At 45.6% G+C, this 14,676-nt stretch overlaps 1 protein-coding gene across 2 annotated transcripts in view; it reads right to left on the reverse strand.

The window, feature by feature from the left end:
* Positions 1-14,676, reverse strand: part of LOC106590611 (semaphorin-5A) — a 334,049-nt gene that overhangs the window by 10,267 nt on the left and 309,106 nt on the right. For both annotated transcript variants that reach the window (XR_014383102.1, XM_082970801.1), the window contains exon 17: positions 13,231-13,440. Coding sequence is in view for 1 of the 2 variants with exons in the window: in XM_082970801.1 (XP_082826927.1) it covers positions 13,231-13,440 (210 nt within the window). In the remaining variant the exon portion in view is untranslated. The remainder of the gene's footprint in view (positions 1-13,230; positions 13,441-14,676) is intronic.

Consider the following 14,676-nt stretch of genomic DNA (forward strand, 5'->3'; position numbering starts at 1 on the left):
AGGAGGGAGAACAGGAGAGTATGGAGGGAGGGGGGAGGAGATAATATGGAGGGAGGAGAGAGATGATGGGGTTCAGGGGGGGCTGTTTTAGCATCTGGATGAAACAAAACCTGCTAGCTGTCACGTCTGAATTAGACACGCCCCCCCACACACACACACACACACACACACACACACACACACACAGACACACACACAGAAGTCCTCATGCTTATTCAAACCAATGTAAACATGGTAACATAAAACGCCTCCAGGAATCAAACAAGAGAGAAAATCTAACACAACCTTTCAGAATACTGTAACATCTCGGCAACAGGGCAAGTACAAACTCTCATTGTGCACTTTTTGCTTTGTCCAAGAACTGTAATGTCTCAACGACATGTCAGGATAAGAAAACAATCTCATTGTGCTGGTCTGTCTTTGTCCAAGTACCTCCCCAAAAAATGAAGGTCTCTCAGCAATCACTTGGAACAAAATCTTTTGACTTCATCTGATGAGAAAAGTATATTTTCAGGACAATTTCAGAATTGGTTTTAAACAGCTCGGCCTGTAAGGTGCTGGCTGGGGGGTAATTGAAGTTTGCCCTGGTTTTTGTCATCTCTGTGTAATTTCTCTATCGTAAACTGACACATAAGTCGATTCCTTCCCGGGCTTGACGGATAGTCTCATCTCGGCCGGCCGCCGTGGAAAACCAGGAAAGATTCATTTGTTTCAAAAACCAGGTGGACGTCAGACATAACTTCTCTCCTCTCTCTCTCTCTCTCTCTCTCTCTCTCTGTCTCTCTCTCTCTGTCTCTCTGTCTCTCTTTCTCTCTCTCTCTCTCTCTCTCTCTCTGTCTCTCTGTCTCTCACTCTCTGTGTCTCTCTCTGTCTTTCTCTCTGTCTTTCTCTCTCTCTCTGTCTCTCTCTGTCTCTCTCTGTCTCTCTCTGTCTCTCGTCTCTCTCTCTGTCTCTCTCTCTGTCTCTCTCTCTCTCTCTCGTTGGAGTGCATGCTGGGAGTAAGTCGTGAAGCAGGAGTGATTGTGAGAGCGACTGGAATTATCTTCACTCTATTGGGTTTTGCGTGTGTATATATATATATAGTATGTGTGTGTGTGTGTGAGTGTAGTTTAGTTGTTTTAAGGGTATCTTGTCTAAATATCACTAAGCACGTATAGGGGTGGTGGGATCGTTGAGGTTGGTTTTCGCGAGGGCACAACCAGCGGGTGGGGCTGGTTGCAATGGCCACTCGCGGAAGTTTGGAGTTTGAAAAACTTAGTCGGCGACATGGAGTAAAGATTCCTGCTGCGGCCGGGTGTTCAGTGGAAGAATGTAGCTTGGCAGTGGGTGCTATCATTGGGTGTGATAGTATCAAATCAGCCTCAAGGATGAATAGCGCTGTAGTGATATTCTTAGATTCCATTGAAAAGGTGAATACGATAGTTGAGAGTGGTGTTGTGTTGCGGGAGACACAGACACCGGTATTTCCGCTTATGAATCCGGCAAAGAAAGTTATACTTTCTAACGTGCCACCATTTGTTAGAGATGAAGTGTTGGAGCGAGAGTTATCTCGTCATGGTCAAATTGTATCAACAATAAAGAAGGTTCTTTTTGGATGCAAATCTCCGTTGCTGAAACATGTCGTGTCTCATAGGAGACAAGGGCATATGATTTTAAAAAAGGACACTGATGAACTGAATTTAGCATTCAGTTTTAAGATTGATGGATTTGATTATGTCTTCTACGCTTCTACTGAATCAATGAAATGCTTTGGCTGTGGAAGAGAGGGGCATTTGGTGCGTAATTGTCCCGAGAATGAGCACGCAGAGCCCGGTAGCAGCTCTAGTGCCGGTGCAGCTAACGCACCACCGCGAAGGGATGAACATGCTAAGGGTGCAAGGGAAGGGAGAAGGTGGGCAGATGTGGTAGGAAAAGTAGGAGAGGAAGGCATTGTGGATACGGGGGTAATTGTGGTAGATCAGAACAAAGAGGGAGGGGAAACAGTCGGTGAGATTGCGACTGCCGTCGCTGAGGTGGTGCTGGAAAATGAAATTGGAGGTCAAGAGGAGATTGAAATAATGGAAAAGGAAGCAGCTGTTTTCAAAGTACCGAGGAGTAAGAGGAAGAATGTAAGGGGTGGTGAAGGGTCTAATTCCAAGAGGAAGGTAGAGATTAATAATTCACTTGAAGATAAACAGGTTGTAGAGATGGAGTTTTCTTCTGGGGAGGATAGCGAGAGTGAGTCATCTGACGCGTCACAACAAAATAGTGAGATAAATGGGGTGGAAGGGAGGTATGGGATTGAGAAGGTACGTCAATTTCTGAAGTTGACAAAAGGGAAGAAATATATGCAGGATTACAATGTAACAGATTTTTTCCCTGAAAGTGAATTGTTTATTGAATCAGCAAAGTTTCTGATGTCAAAAATAACAGGGGGAGGTTTGACAAGCCCTGAAATTGCTAGACTCAAGAAAGTGGTCACGAGAGTGTTGAGTGATGTAAATTCTAAAGAAAATGAAAGAGTTCAATCGCAGCTTTAAGTATGTAAAGAGATGTGGTTTCTGGGTCTTCCTCTGTATTTTTTTTTCATCCATGAGCAGTTTTAAGATTTCTTCTTTAAACGTAAATGGGGCAAGAGACGTTAAAAAAAGAGCCATAGTGTATGAGTTAATTAGGGGAAAGGGAAGTGACATAATTTTTCTACAAGAAACGCATAGTAATTTGGAAAATGAAGTTATGTGGCAACAGGAGTGGGGGGGGACAGTGGTGTGTAGTCATAAAAACTCAAAAAGTGGGGGTGTGGCCATCTTGTTCTCAAAAGGGTTTTTGCCTTTGTCATATGAGGTTGAAGAGGTAGTTGAGGGGAGGTTATTAAAAGTTAGAGTAAGGTATGAAAACATCACTATGTGTCTGATAAATGTATATGCCCCAGTGGTGGCAGTTGAGAGGGTATGCTTTTTAGAGACATTATCAAATACCATTGAGAAATGTAACAATGAAGATTATTTATTTATTGCTGGGGATTTTAACTGCACAGTCAGTGATTTAGATAGAAATCACAAAGAACCTCATATAGCCTCAAGGACTTTTTTAAAACGTCTCATTGTAACAAATGAACTGTGTGATATTTGGCGGAGTCAACATGGAGGCACAAGGCAGTATACCTGGGTGCATGTGAGAGAGAACACCATCTCTATGGCCAGGTTAGATAGGTTTTATTGTTTTGAGCATCAATCTCAGGTCTGTAAATCAAGTGTGATAACCCCAGTGGGATTTTCTGATCATTGTTTAGTAACAGAGGTGGTGTTCATTAACGATGTAAAACCTAAAAGCGCATACTGGCATTTTAACATAACTTTATTGAGTGATGCTCACTTCAGGAAATGTTTTAGTTTTTTCTGGGAGAGGTGGAGGTCTCAAAAGGCCAGTTTTGTATCCCTTCAACAGTGGTGGGATATAGGGAAAATCCAAATTCAACAATTCTGTAAGCAATACACGAGGAATGTCACCAAGGATATCACCAGATCAATGAAAGCCCTAGAGACTGAAATAGTGGAACTCATGATGTTGGTTGAGACCACAGGAGATCGAGGCCACACTCAGGCCCTCAAGAGGAAAAAAGCTGCATTGGCAGACCTGCTGGGTATCAGAGCACAGGGGGCATTGGTGAGAAGTAAGTTTCAAGGAATCTCTGAAATGGATGCCTCATCCAAATTTTTCTTTGGTTTAGGGAAAAAGAATGGACAAAGAAAAATTATTCATTGTCTCAAATCAGCTGTTGGACAAGAGCTCACTAGACCTAGTGAAATTAGAAAGAGGGCAGTAGAGTTCTATGCTGAGCTCTACAAGTGTGAGTACAAAGAGGATAAAAAAGTGACACAGCAGTTCCTTGATGGACTCCCACAGGTGGCTGCAGAAGCTCAGGTTGAGCTTGAGCATCCATTGTCTTTGCAGGAGTTATACACTGCATTAAAAGGCATGGAAAATGGAAGGGCACCAGGCATTGATGGGCTTCCCGTTGATTTTTTTAAGTCTTTTTGGGCTATGTTGGGAGAGGATTGGCTAGCAGTAGTTAATGATAGTTTAACCGGAGGGTTACTACCAATAAGCTGCAGAAGGGCTGTCCTCACCCTACTGCCCAAAAAGGGTGACCCTAGGGAGGTGAAGAACTGGAGGCCGGTGGCTTTATTGTGCACTGATTATAAGATCCTGTCAAAGGCTTTGTCCAACAGGTTGAGTGAGGTGATGGGGCAAATCATACATACGGACCAGTCCTACTGTGTTCCTGGCAGGCAGATAGGGGATAACATTTCTCTGATTCGTGATTTTTTGGACGTCTCTAGGGCTATTGGGTTGGATGCTGGTCTAATTTCAATTGATCAGGAAAAGGCATTTGACCGAGTTGAACATCAATATTTATGGCACACTTTGTAGGCGTTTGGGTTCAGCTCTGGTTTTATTGCCATGATAGAGGTGATATATGGTGACATTGAAAGTGTATTGAAAGTTAACGGTGGTTTGAGTGCTCCTTTTAAAGTGTGTAGAGGTATTAGGCAGGGATGTTCTTTGTCAGGAATGTTATATGCCATTGCTATAGAGCCACTACTAAATAGCATTAGAAGTCGCATTGAGGGGGTGTACCTTTCAAAGGATATTCCTCCTATTCGTCTCTCAGCCTATGCTGATGATGTAGTTGTTTTAGTGAAAAATCAAGCGGAGGTGGATAGTTTGAGTCTAATGGTTGATCGTTTTAGGGGAATATCCTCTGCAAAGGTAAATTGGGAAAAGAGTTGTGCTTTACAGATTGGAGAATGGTCTGGAGGGATCATGGCTTTGCCAGGGGGGCTAGAATGGTGTAAGGGAGGTTTTAAGTATCTTGGAGTGTACCTGGGAGATGAGGGGACTATGGAAAAAAATTGGATTGGGGTGGTTGAAATGGTGGAAGGGAGGATAAGGAAATGGCGTTGGTTGCTATCTCGTATGTCATATAGGGGGCGCACTATTATAGTTAACAATGTGATTGCCTCTGCACTGTGGCATCGGTTGTCAGTTTTAGAACCACCATCTGGCATTCTGGCTAAGATACAGGCAATAATTGTGGATTTCTTTTGGGATAAATATCACTGGGTTCCACAAAGTGTTTTGTATTTGTCAAAAGAGGAGGGGGGACAAGGTCTTGTACATCTTGCTAGTAGGGCTGCTGCTTTCCGGTTGCAGTTTATTCAAAGGTTGCTTTATGGACCGGAAAATGAGGTTTGGAGAGGGGTGGCAGGTCTTGTATTACAGCAGGTTGGAGGATTAGGTTTAAAGAAAGCTTTATTTTTGGTTGATAGTAGCCAGATTTCTAGGGAGGGAATACCTCCGTTTTACAGAGGCCTTCTTAGGGTGTGGAGCATAATGAAGGTGTCCAGAAGAACTTCAGCGGAGTCAGTGCATTGGCTGTTGGAGGAACCTCTGGTGTATGGGGCAAGACTTGATTGCACAACTGCAGCTGTTCCACATTTTTCCAAGATTCTGGTGAAGGGCAAAATCATCACCTTAAAACAGTTAATGGCCATGGCTGGGCCCGCCTTAATGGATGGAAGACGGGTGGCTGAACATTTGGGGGTGAGGTCGGAAAGGATGGTAGGACAACTGCTGGGAAGCTGCAGGAAGGCTTTGTCAGCAGAAGAGTGGGATATGCTTCATAGCCACAAGAAGAAGGTACAAGATGAAGACGTCTCATTTCCAAGACTAGGGATTACACCAAATATCCCAGAGTCAGAAAGAAAGGCGATATTACTGGATTTGAGAGGGTTGGAAGAGGTGGGTTTGGATGAGGTGAATGGGAAAGACTTATATAGGGGGTGTGTCAAGGTGTTGAATAAAGATAAACTGAAAACTAGAAAAGACACTCCATGGAGGGTAAAATTGGGCATTGATGACAAGGTAAAGCCAGCATGGAGAGCACTGTACAAGCCACCGTTACAAAAGGGTACTGGTGATATGCAATGGAGGGTTTTGCATGGCATTATTGCAGTTAATGCTTTTGTATCTGTTATTAATTCAGATGTTGGAGATGGATGTCCTTTTTGTAATATAAGAGAAACCATTTTTCACTGTTTTATGGAGTGTGAGAGGATAAAACCTCTCTTGGAGATGCTGGAGTCTTTGTTTAAAGCTGTAGGGGAGATTTTCAATAACACTGTTTTTATTTTGGGGTTTCAATATAGAAAGCAACAGAAAAGAAAATGTCAACTGTTAAATTTTATTTTGGGACTGTCACGTCCTGGCCAGTATATAAGGTTAATTGTTTTGTAGTTTGGTCAGGGCGTGGCAGGGGGTATTTGTTTTATGTGGTTCGGGGTGGTGTGTTTTGTGTAAAGGGTGTTTGATTTAGTAATTCCGGGTTTTTGGTTTATGTTTAGTATTCTATGGTTAGTCTAGGTTGTGTGTTTCTATGTTTGGTTGATTGGGGTTGGGACTCTCAGTTGAAGGCAGGTGTTGTCTATCTGCCTTTGATTGAGAGTTCCATATATTAGGGTGTGTTTGTATGTGTGATTGGTGGGTGATTGTTCTGTGTTTCGCCTTGTGCCTTACCAGACTGTTTTTGTTGATCGTTCGTGTTTTTGTTATTTTGTATGTTCGTTTTTGAAAGATAATTAAAAAATCAAGATGAGCATTCACGTACCTGCTGCGTATTGGTCCTCATTCACCGACAACAGCCGTGACAGAATCACCCACCACCAAAGGACCAAGCAGCAGAGGAAGGAGCAGACGGAGTTCGAGTTGGACTGGCGGGAGAAGTGGACTTGGGAGGAAGTTCTGGACGGGGCCGGACCCTGGCATCAGGCTGGGGATTATCGACGCCCGCAGTGGGAAATTGAGGCAGCCAAGGCAGAGAGGCGGTGGTACGAGGCCAAGTACGCGCAGAAGGAGAAGCACGAGAGGCACCCCCAAGAAAATTTTGGGGGGGGGCACACGGGTAGTTTGGCTAGGCGTAAGAAGAGCCGGAAGCCAGCTACTCGTGGTTATATGGAGGAGCGTATGGGGTGGAGAGCGCTATGTTTCGCTGAGGAGCGCACTATCTCACCCATACGCACGCACAGTCCGGTGCGCGTTATTCCAGCCCCTCGCAGGTGCCGTGCTAGAGCGGGCATCCAGCCTGGTAGGAGGATGCCTGCGCAGCGCATCTGGTCGCCGGTACGCCTCCGAGGACCAGGCTACCCAACTCCCGCTCTACGCACGGCTACCATCAGGCCCCTGCACAGCCCAGTCTGCCCTGTACGAGCACCCCGCTCGTACAGGGCTACTAGTTCCATCCAGCCAAGGCGGGTTGTGCAGGAGGTAAGATCTAGACCGGCTGTGCGCCTCCATAGCCCTGGGTTTCCAGCTCCTGTCTCTCGTGCGGACCCGGAAGTGCGTCAACCCAGTCCGACTCGTCCTGTTCCCGCTCCCCGCACTAGCCTGGAGGTGCGTGTACATAATCTGGTAATCCCAGTACCAGCACCACGCACCAGGCTACAAGTGCGTCAACCCAGCCTCGCCAGTCAACAGTCTTCATCAGAGCTGCCCGCCAGTCAACAGTCTTCATCAGAGCTGCCCGCCAGTCAACAGTCATCATCAGAGCTGCCCGCCAGTCAACAGTCATCGTCAGAGCTGCCCGCCAGTCAACAGTCATCGTCAGAGCTGCCCGCCAGTCAACAGTCATCGTCAGAGCTGCCCGCCAGTCAACAGTCATCGTCAGAGCTGCCCGCCAGTCAACAGTCATCGTCAGAGCTGCCCGCCAGTCAACAGTCATCGTCAGAGCTGCCCGCCAGTCAACAGTCATCGTCAGAGCTGCCCGCCAGTCAACAGTCATCGTCAGAGCTGCCCGCCAGTCAACAGTCATCGTCAGAGCTGCCCGCCAGTCAACAGTCATCGTCAGAGCTGCCCGCCAGTCAACAGTCATCGTCAGAGCTGCCCGCCAGTCAACAGTCATCGTCAGAGCTGCCCGCCAGTCAACAGTCGTCAGAGCTGCCCGCCAGTCAACAGTCGCCAGAGAGGTCAGACTGCGCTGAACTGCCGGAGTGGCCAGACTGCGCTGAACTGCCGGAGTGGCCAGACTGCGCTGAACTGCCGGAGTGGCCAGACTGCGCTGAACTGCCGGAGTGGCCAGACTGCGCTGAACTGCCGGAGTGGCCAGACTGCGCTGAACTGCCGGAGTGGCCAGACTGCCCTGAACTGCCGGAGTGGCCAGACTGCCCTGAACTGCCGGAGTGGCCAGACTGCCCTGAACTGCCGGAGTGGCCAGACTGCCCTGAACTGCCGGAGTGGCCAGACTGCCCTGAACTGCCGGAGTGGCCAGACTGCCCTGAACTGCCGGAGTGGCCAGACTGCCCTGAACTGCCGGAGTGGCCAGACTGCCCTGAACTGCCGGAGTGGCCAGACTGCCCTGAACTGCCGGAGTGGCCAGACTGCCCTGAACTGCCGGAGTGGCCAGACTGCCCTGAACTGCCGGAGTGGCCAGACTGCCCAGACTGTCCCGAATTGCCAGACTGCCCAGACTGTCCCGAATTGCCAGACTGCCCAGACTGTCCCGAATTGCCAGACTGCCCAGACTGTCCCGAATTGCCAGACTGCCCAGACTGTCCCGAATTGCCAGACTGCCCAGACTGTCCCGAATTGCCAGACTGCCCAGACTGTCCCGAATTGCCAGACTGCCCAGACTCTCCCGAATTGCCAGACTGCCCCGACTGCCCCCCGGCGATGCCAGAGTGGCCCGACAGCCTGGAACGGCCGGAGCCAGAGCCACCTCCAGAAATAGGTGGGTTGGGGAGGGGGGGTGTAGCACAGTGCCGTCGTTGACGGCAGCCACCCTCCCTTCCCTCCCTTTAGAAAAGGGGACTTTTTGTTGGTGTTGCTTGGGATTATTTTTTGTTAAGGTGCTTCTGGGGTAGCACCTTTAAGGGGGGGGTACTGTCACGTCCTGGCCAGTATATAAGGTTAATTGTTTTGTAGTTTGGTCAGGGCGTGGCAGGGGGTATTTGTTTTATGTGGTTCGGGGTGGTGTGTTTTGTGTAAAGGGTGTTTGATTTAGTAATTCCGGGTTTTTGGTTTATGTTTAGTATTCTATGGTTAGTCTAGGTTGTGTGTTTCTATGTTTGGTTGATTGGGGTTGGGACTCTCAGTTGAAGGCAGGTGTTGTCTATCTGCCTTTGATTGAGAGTTCCATATATTAGGGTGTGTTTGTATGTGTGATTGGTGGGTGATTGTTCTGTGTTTCGCCTTGTGCCTTACCAGACTGTTTTTGTTGATCGTTCGTGTTTTTGTTATTTTGTATGTTCGTTTTTGAAAGATAATTAAAAAATCAAGATGAGCATTCACGTACCTGCTGCGTATTGGTCCTCATTCACCGACAACAGCCGTGACAGGGACAAGCAAAGATTTCAATTTTTCTGAGTAGGAAACATAAGATAGAAACGGGATATGGGCAGGATGTAAGATGTGTTTTTAAAGGATTAGTGAAAATAAGAATAAAAGTGGATTTTGAGTTCTACTCAGCTGTAAAAGATCTCCCATTGTTTGAGGAGAAGTGGGCATACGAAGGAGCGCTTTGTTTTGTAGAGGAGGGGAAACTATTTTTTGTTGGAGAAATAAGTTGAATGTATATGTTCTTTAGTTTTTTAATTATTTAATTCTTTTGTTATTTTAGTATTTTTAGTGTATTTTTTTCTTTTTTTTAGGAATTACATTTGGTGTTTCATTTCTGAAAAGACAGTATGTCATTATTTATGTTAACACTTGAGTAGAAAATAAAGGTTTTATAAAAACTCAAAAACTCTCTCTGTCTCTCTCTCTCTCTCTCTCTGTCTCTCTGTCTCTCTCTCTCTCTCTCTCTGTCTCTGTCTCTGTCTCTGTCTCTCGCTCTCTCTCGCTCTCTCTCGCTCTCTCTCTCTCTGTCTCTCTCTGTCTCTCTCTGTCTCTCTCTCTGTCTCTCTCTCTGTCTCTCTCTCTGTCTCTCTCTCTGTCTCTCTCTCTGTCTCTCTCTCTGTCTCTCTCTCTGTCTCTCTCTCTGTCTCTCTCTCTGTCTCTCTCTCTGTCTCTCTCTCTGTCTCTCTCTCTGTCTCTCTCTCTCTCTCTCTCTCTCTCTCTATGGATTATGTCAGTCCCCACACAGTTAATTTAAGCAGAATTACTATTCATGATTATTCACGCTATGCAAAGTCACAGCTTTCCAGTGAAATCTCTTCGACTCAGGTGACTTAATAAGTCTCCACTGTCTACATCAATAGACCTTGGGGGTGATTGCTGCTCTTGCAATTCAGGCCTTCAGAATAGCTGTATGTTTGGTTAGTTAGCTTTGAGCTAGCTACAGTAAAGTCGAATTTCAAATCTTTACAAACAGCATTCTATCCTTGATGACATCCCTAAGGGCTGTCAATTTAATCTCAATCGAAATGTAGAATATGCCATCATACAACACTGAAAACTGAAATCCTTTTGAGAACCCTTTGAAAATGCTTTGAAAACTGTGGTGTCTTATCCTGCAGTAACCCCACAGTTCACGCCAGGGAAGGCCCTAAAACTTGGCAAATACTCCAGCCAGCCTAGTCATAGACTGTTCTCTCTGCTACCGCACGGCAAGCGGTACCGGAGCACCAAGTCTAGGTCCAAAAGGCTTCAGCTTCTACCCCCAAGCCATAAGACTCCTGAACAGGTAACCAAAGGGCTACCCAGACCCCTCTTTTACGCTGCTGCTACTCTCTGTTTATTATCTATGCATAGTCACTTTAACTCTACCTACATGTACATATTACCTCAATTACCTCAACTAACTGGTGCCCCAGCGCATTGACTCTGTACCAGTACCCCCTGTATATAGCCTCCACATTGACTCTGTACCAGTACCCCCTGTATATAGTCTCCACATTGACTCTGTACCAGTACCCCCTGTATATAGCCTCCACATTGACTCTGTACCAGTACTCCCTGTATATAGTCTCCACATTGACACTGTACCAGTACCCCCTGTATATAGTCTCCACATTGACTCTGTACCAGTACTCCCTGTATATAGCCTCCACATTGACTCTGTACCAGTACTCCCTGTATATAGCCTCCACATTGACTCTGTACCAGTACTCCCTGTATATAGCCTCCACATTGACTCTGTACCGGTACCCCCTGTATATAGTCTCCACATTGACTCTGTACCAGTACTCCCTGTATATAGTCTCCACATTGACACTGTACCAGTACCCCCTGTATATAGTCTCCACATTGACTCTGTACCAGTACTCCCTGTATATAGCCTCCACATTGACTCTGTACCAGTACTCCCTGTATATAGCCTCCACATTGACTCTGTACCAGTACTCCCTGTATATAGCCTCCACATTGACTCTGTACCGGTACCCCCTGTATATAGTCTCCACATTGACTCTGTACCAGTACCCCCTGTATATAGTCTCCACATTGACTCTGTACCAGTACCCCCTGTATATAGTCTCCACATTGACTCTGTACCAGTACTCCCTGTATATAGTCTCCACATTGACTCTGTACCAGTACCCCCTGTATATAGTCTCCACATTGACTCTGTACCAGTACCCCCCTGTATATAGCCTCCACATTGACTCTGTACCAGTACTCCCTGTATATAGCCTCGCTACTGTTATTTACTGCTGCTGTTTAATTATTTGTTACTTGTATTTTCTACTTTTTACTTATCTATTTTTTTACTTAACACTTATTTTTCTTAAAACTGCATTGTTGGTTTGACCATTGTTGGTCAATACAATACACGTTGTATTGACAAATACAATTTGATTTGATTTGTGGTGCGTGAGTGAGTGAGTGAGTGAGTGAGTGAGTGAGTGAGTGAGTGAGTGTTTGAGGGCAAATCTAAGAGCTAGCTAGCGTTAGCAGCCAACCCCTCAAGGTAAGTGGGTTGATGGATTATCGCGGTGGGTCAGAATCATTATGACCCCATTCATAACCTCATGGCGAGACAGACATGTACTCTCCAGTCAATAAATAAACAGCTAAAATCACAGCTTTGGCTCGGTGTCGTACGGCTGGTCTTTAAAGTACACGTGATGATGGATAACGGCGTTGTTGAGGGCGGTCTCTAGACACAGGGCCGAGCTGTTAGCGAGATGCTAACGTTGCACTCCTTTCAAAAACAGCCTGATGATTATTAATGATTTGAAACAAACTCCTGGTTGTATGTGTGTGTGTGTGTGTGCGTGTGTGTGTGCGTGTGTGTGTGTGTGTGTGTGCGTGCGTGTGAGTGTGTGTGTGTGTGTGTGTGTGTGTGTGTGCGTTTGATGCCCGGTGTTCTCTTTGAGAAGCTAAGCAGGAGGATTTCCATTTAGACAACACATTACCTCCTGTCACTATGAACACTCATTTAATTACAATGCTTTCTTTCCCTTCAGGTAGAACCCTTGAGAAACAGACACATTGTTTTCGGCTTTTCACAACAGAATAGGAGACACACACACACAAATGCATGCAAGAGCGCAAGGGTATATGCACGCACTCACTCAGACAGGCAGGCAGGCAGGCAGGCAGGCAGCCAGCCCCCCCACCACACACACACACACACACACACACACACACACACACACACACACACACGGCCCTCTGTAGCTAGCGGTATAATTGCCCTGAAATGTAATTACTGTCTGAGATGCTGTGGGGATTGGGTGTTCTTCACGCCTCCCAATGTGTTATTCTGTGTTTTATTATAGTCATGATGAGGATATTTCTTTATTCATGTCTCATGGATGTCCTGTATCATATTCATGGCAAAAAAATAAGAAAGATTCATCCATTTCTTTCACTGACGATTTCTTGAGTTATCACCTGTTTTATAGGGTTTTGTGTGTAAGTGTAGGTGTGTATCTCACCTGAACACAGAGTCATGTTTTGTGTGTGTGTGTATATGTTTAGGTGTGTGTGTGTGTGTATATGTTTAGGTGTGTGTGTGTGTGTGTGTGTTCAGGTGTATGCATCTCTTTATCAACTGAACACAGTCATGTTTTGTGTGTGTGTGTGTGTGTGTGTTTATATGTTTAGGTGTGTGTGTGTGTGTTCAGGTGTATGCATCTCTTTATCAACTGAACACAGTCATGTTTTTTTTGTGTGTGTGTGTGTGTGTGTGTGTTCAGGTGTATGCATCTCTTTATCAACTGAACACAGTCATATTTTTTGTGTGTGTGTGTGTGTGTGTGTGTGTGTGTGTGTGTGTGTGTGTGTTCAGGTGTATGCATCTCTCTATCTCACCTGGGCAGGGTGTGATGTTACACTCCTGGTACTCCTGAGCAGGTCCCAGGCAGGTCTGTCCTCCGTGGGGTGGTTCAGGGGAGTCACAGAACCGTTTACGGCTACGTATCCCTCGGCTGCAGTCTCTACTGCACTGAGACCAGGAGCTCCAGGATGTCCAGTCTCTGTTCACAGTGTGGCCGGAGATCTTACCCGACCGCAGCAGATCTCCTGGGGGAGAGGGAGAGGGGAGATGGGGGGGGGTCAGGATGGAGCTGGGTGGGACAGATGGACTTACCTACTGAGAATTAAGCAATAAATAATATGCTAAGAATAAGCTAATAATTGATCATTTGGACCAATAGTTGTTGGTGAGTCTTTGATGATTCACTGGAGCAAAACATCTATAGTACAGTACATGAGTGTAAGGAGGTTAAGTACATCACCTTTGGTTGTAAGTTACAAGAATAAAAAACTAAATGTAAATGTAAAGTGCTTGACTTTCACTGGAGCTTGAAGTAAATCAGCAACAAACAGTCTCTGGCAACTTCGTTCTAGAAGTGCCACTCAAGGTCAAACAATATCCTCTGTAAGCTGAAGTATACACACTCTTCGTCTCTGTCTCTCTCATGCACGCACACACACTGTCAGACAGAGCTACTGGGATCCTCTAATTCAACTCTACGAGTGTTTGACTAATCTATGATCCCTCATCTGAAATGAGTTAACGGAGAAATATTAATGAAATATGAAACTGTAATTTATAATAAGCTTCTATTGCGTCGTTCATTCATCATCAGAGGCTGTGAAAATGTCCCTTTCAGAGTGAATCTGAAAGGCTGGCCTGATGTCTTTGTGTGAATGATAATAACTAGAAACTAAATTACAGTGTTCACTTCCAAACACTCCAGTGATGATTCACTCAATCAACCCACTCTGCTATTATCAACCGTCTGAACCAACAACAATGAAATCCTTTCTCTCTCTCTTTCTCTGCCACTCTCTCTCTCTCTTTTCTCTCTCTCTGTGATCTCCCTTTGTCTCTCTACCTCAATATACCCGGCACCTTAAAGTCTGCTGCCCTATGTACATAGTCATTGAACACTGATCACTTTAATAATGTTTACATACTGTTTTACCCACTTTATATCCAAATACTGTATTCTAGTCATGGCTCATCCTCTATGACTACTGATGTACACACCTTTTCTATTCATATACTGTCCATAATGTCTATACAGTTGTGGCCAAAAGTTGTGAGAATGACACAAATATACATTTTCACAAAGTCTGCTGCCTCAGTGTCTAGATATTTTTGTCAGATGTTACTATGGAATACTGAAGTATAATTACAAGCATTTCATAAGTGTCAAAGGCTTTTATTGACAATTACATGAATTTGCAGTGTTGACCCTTCTTTTTCAAGACTTCTGCAATCCGCCCTGGCATGCTGTCAATTAACTTCCG

This window comes from Salmo salar, chromosome 29 (assembly GCF_965601325.2).
Source record: "Salmo salar chromosome 29, fSalSal1, whole genome shotgun sequence".
NCBI lineage: Eukaryota > Metazoa > Chordata > Actinopteri > Salmoniformes > Salmonidae > Salmo > Salmo salar.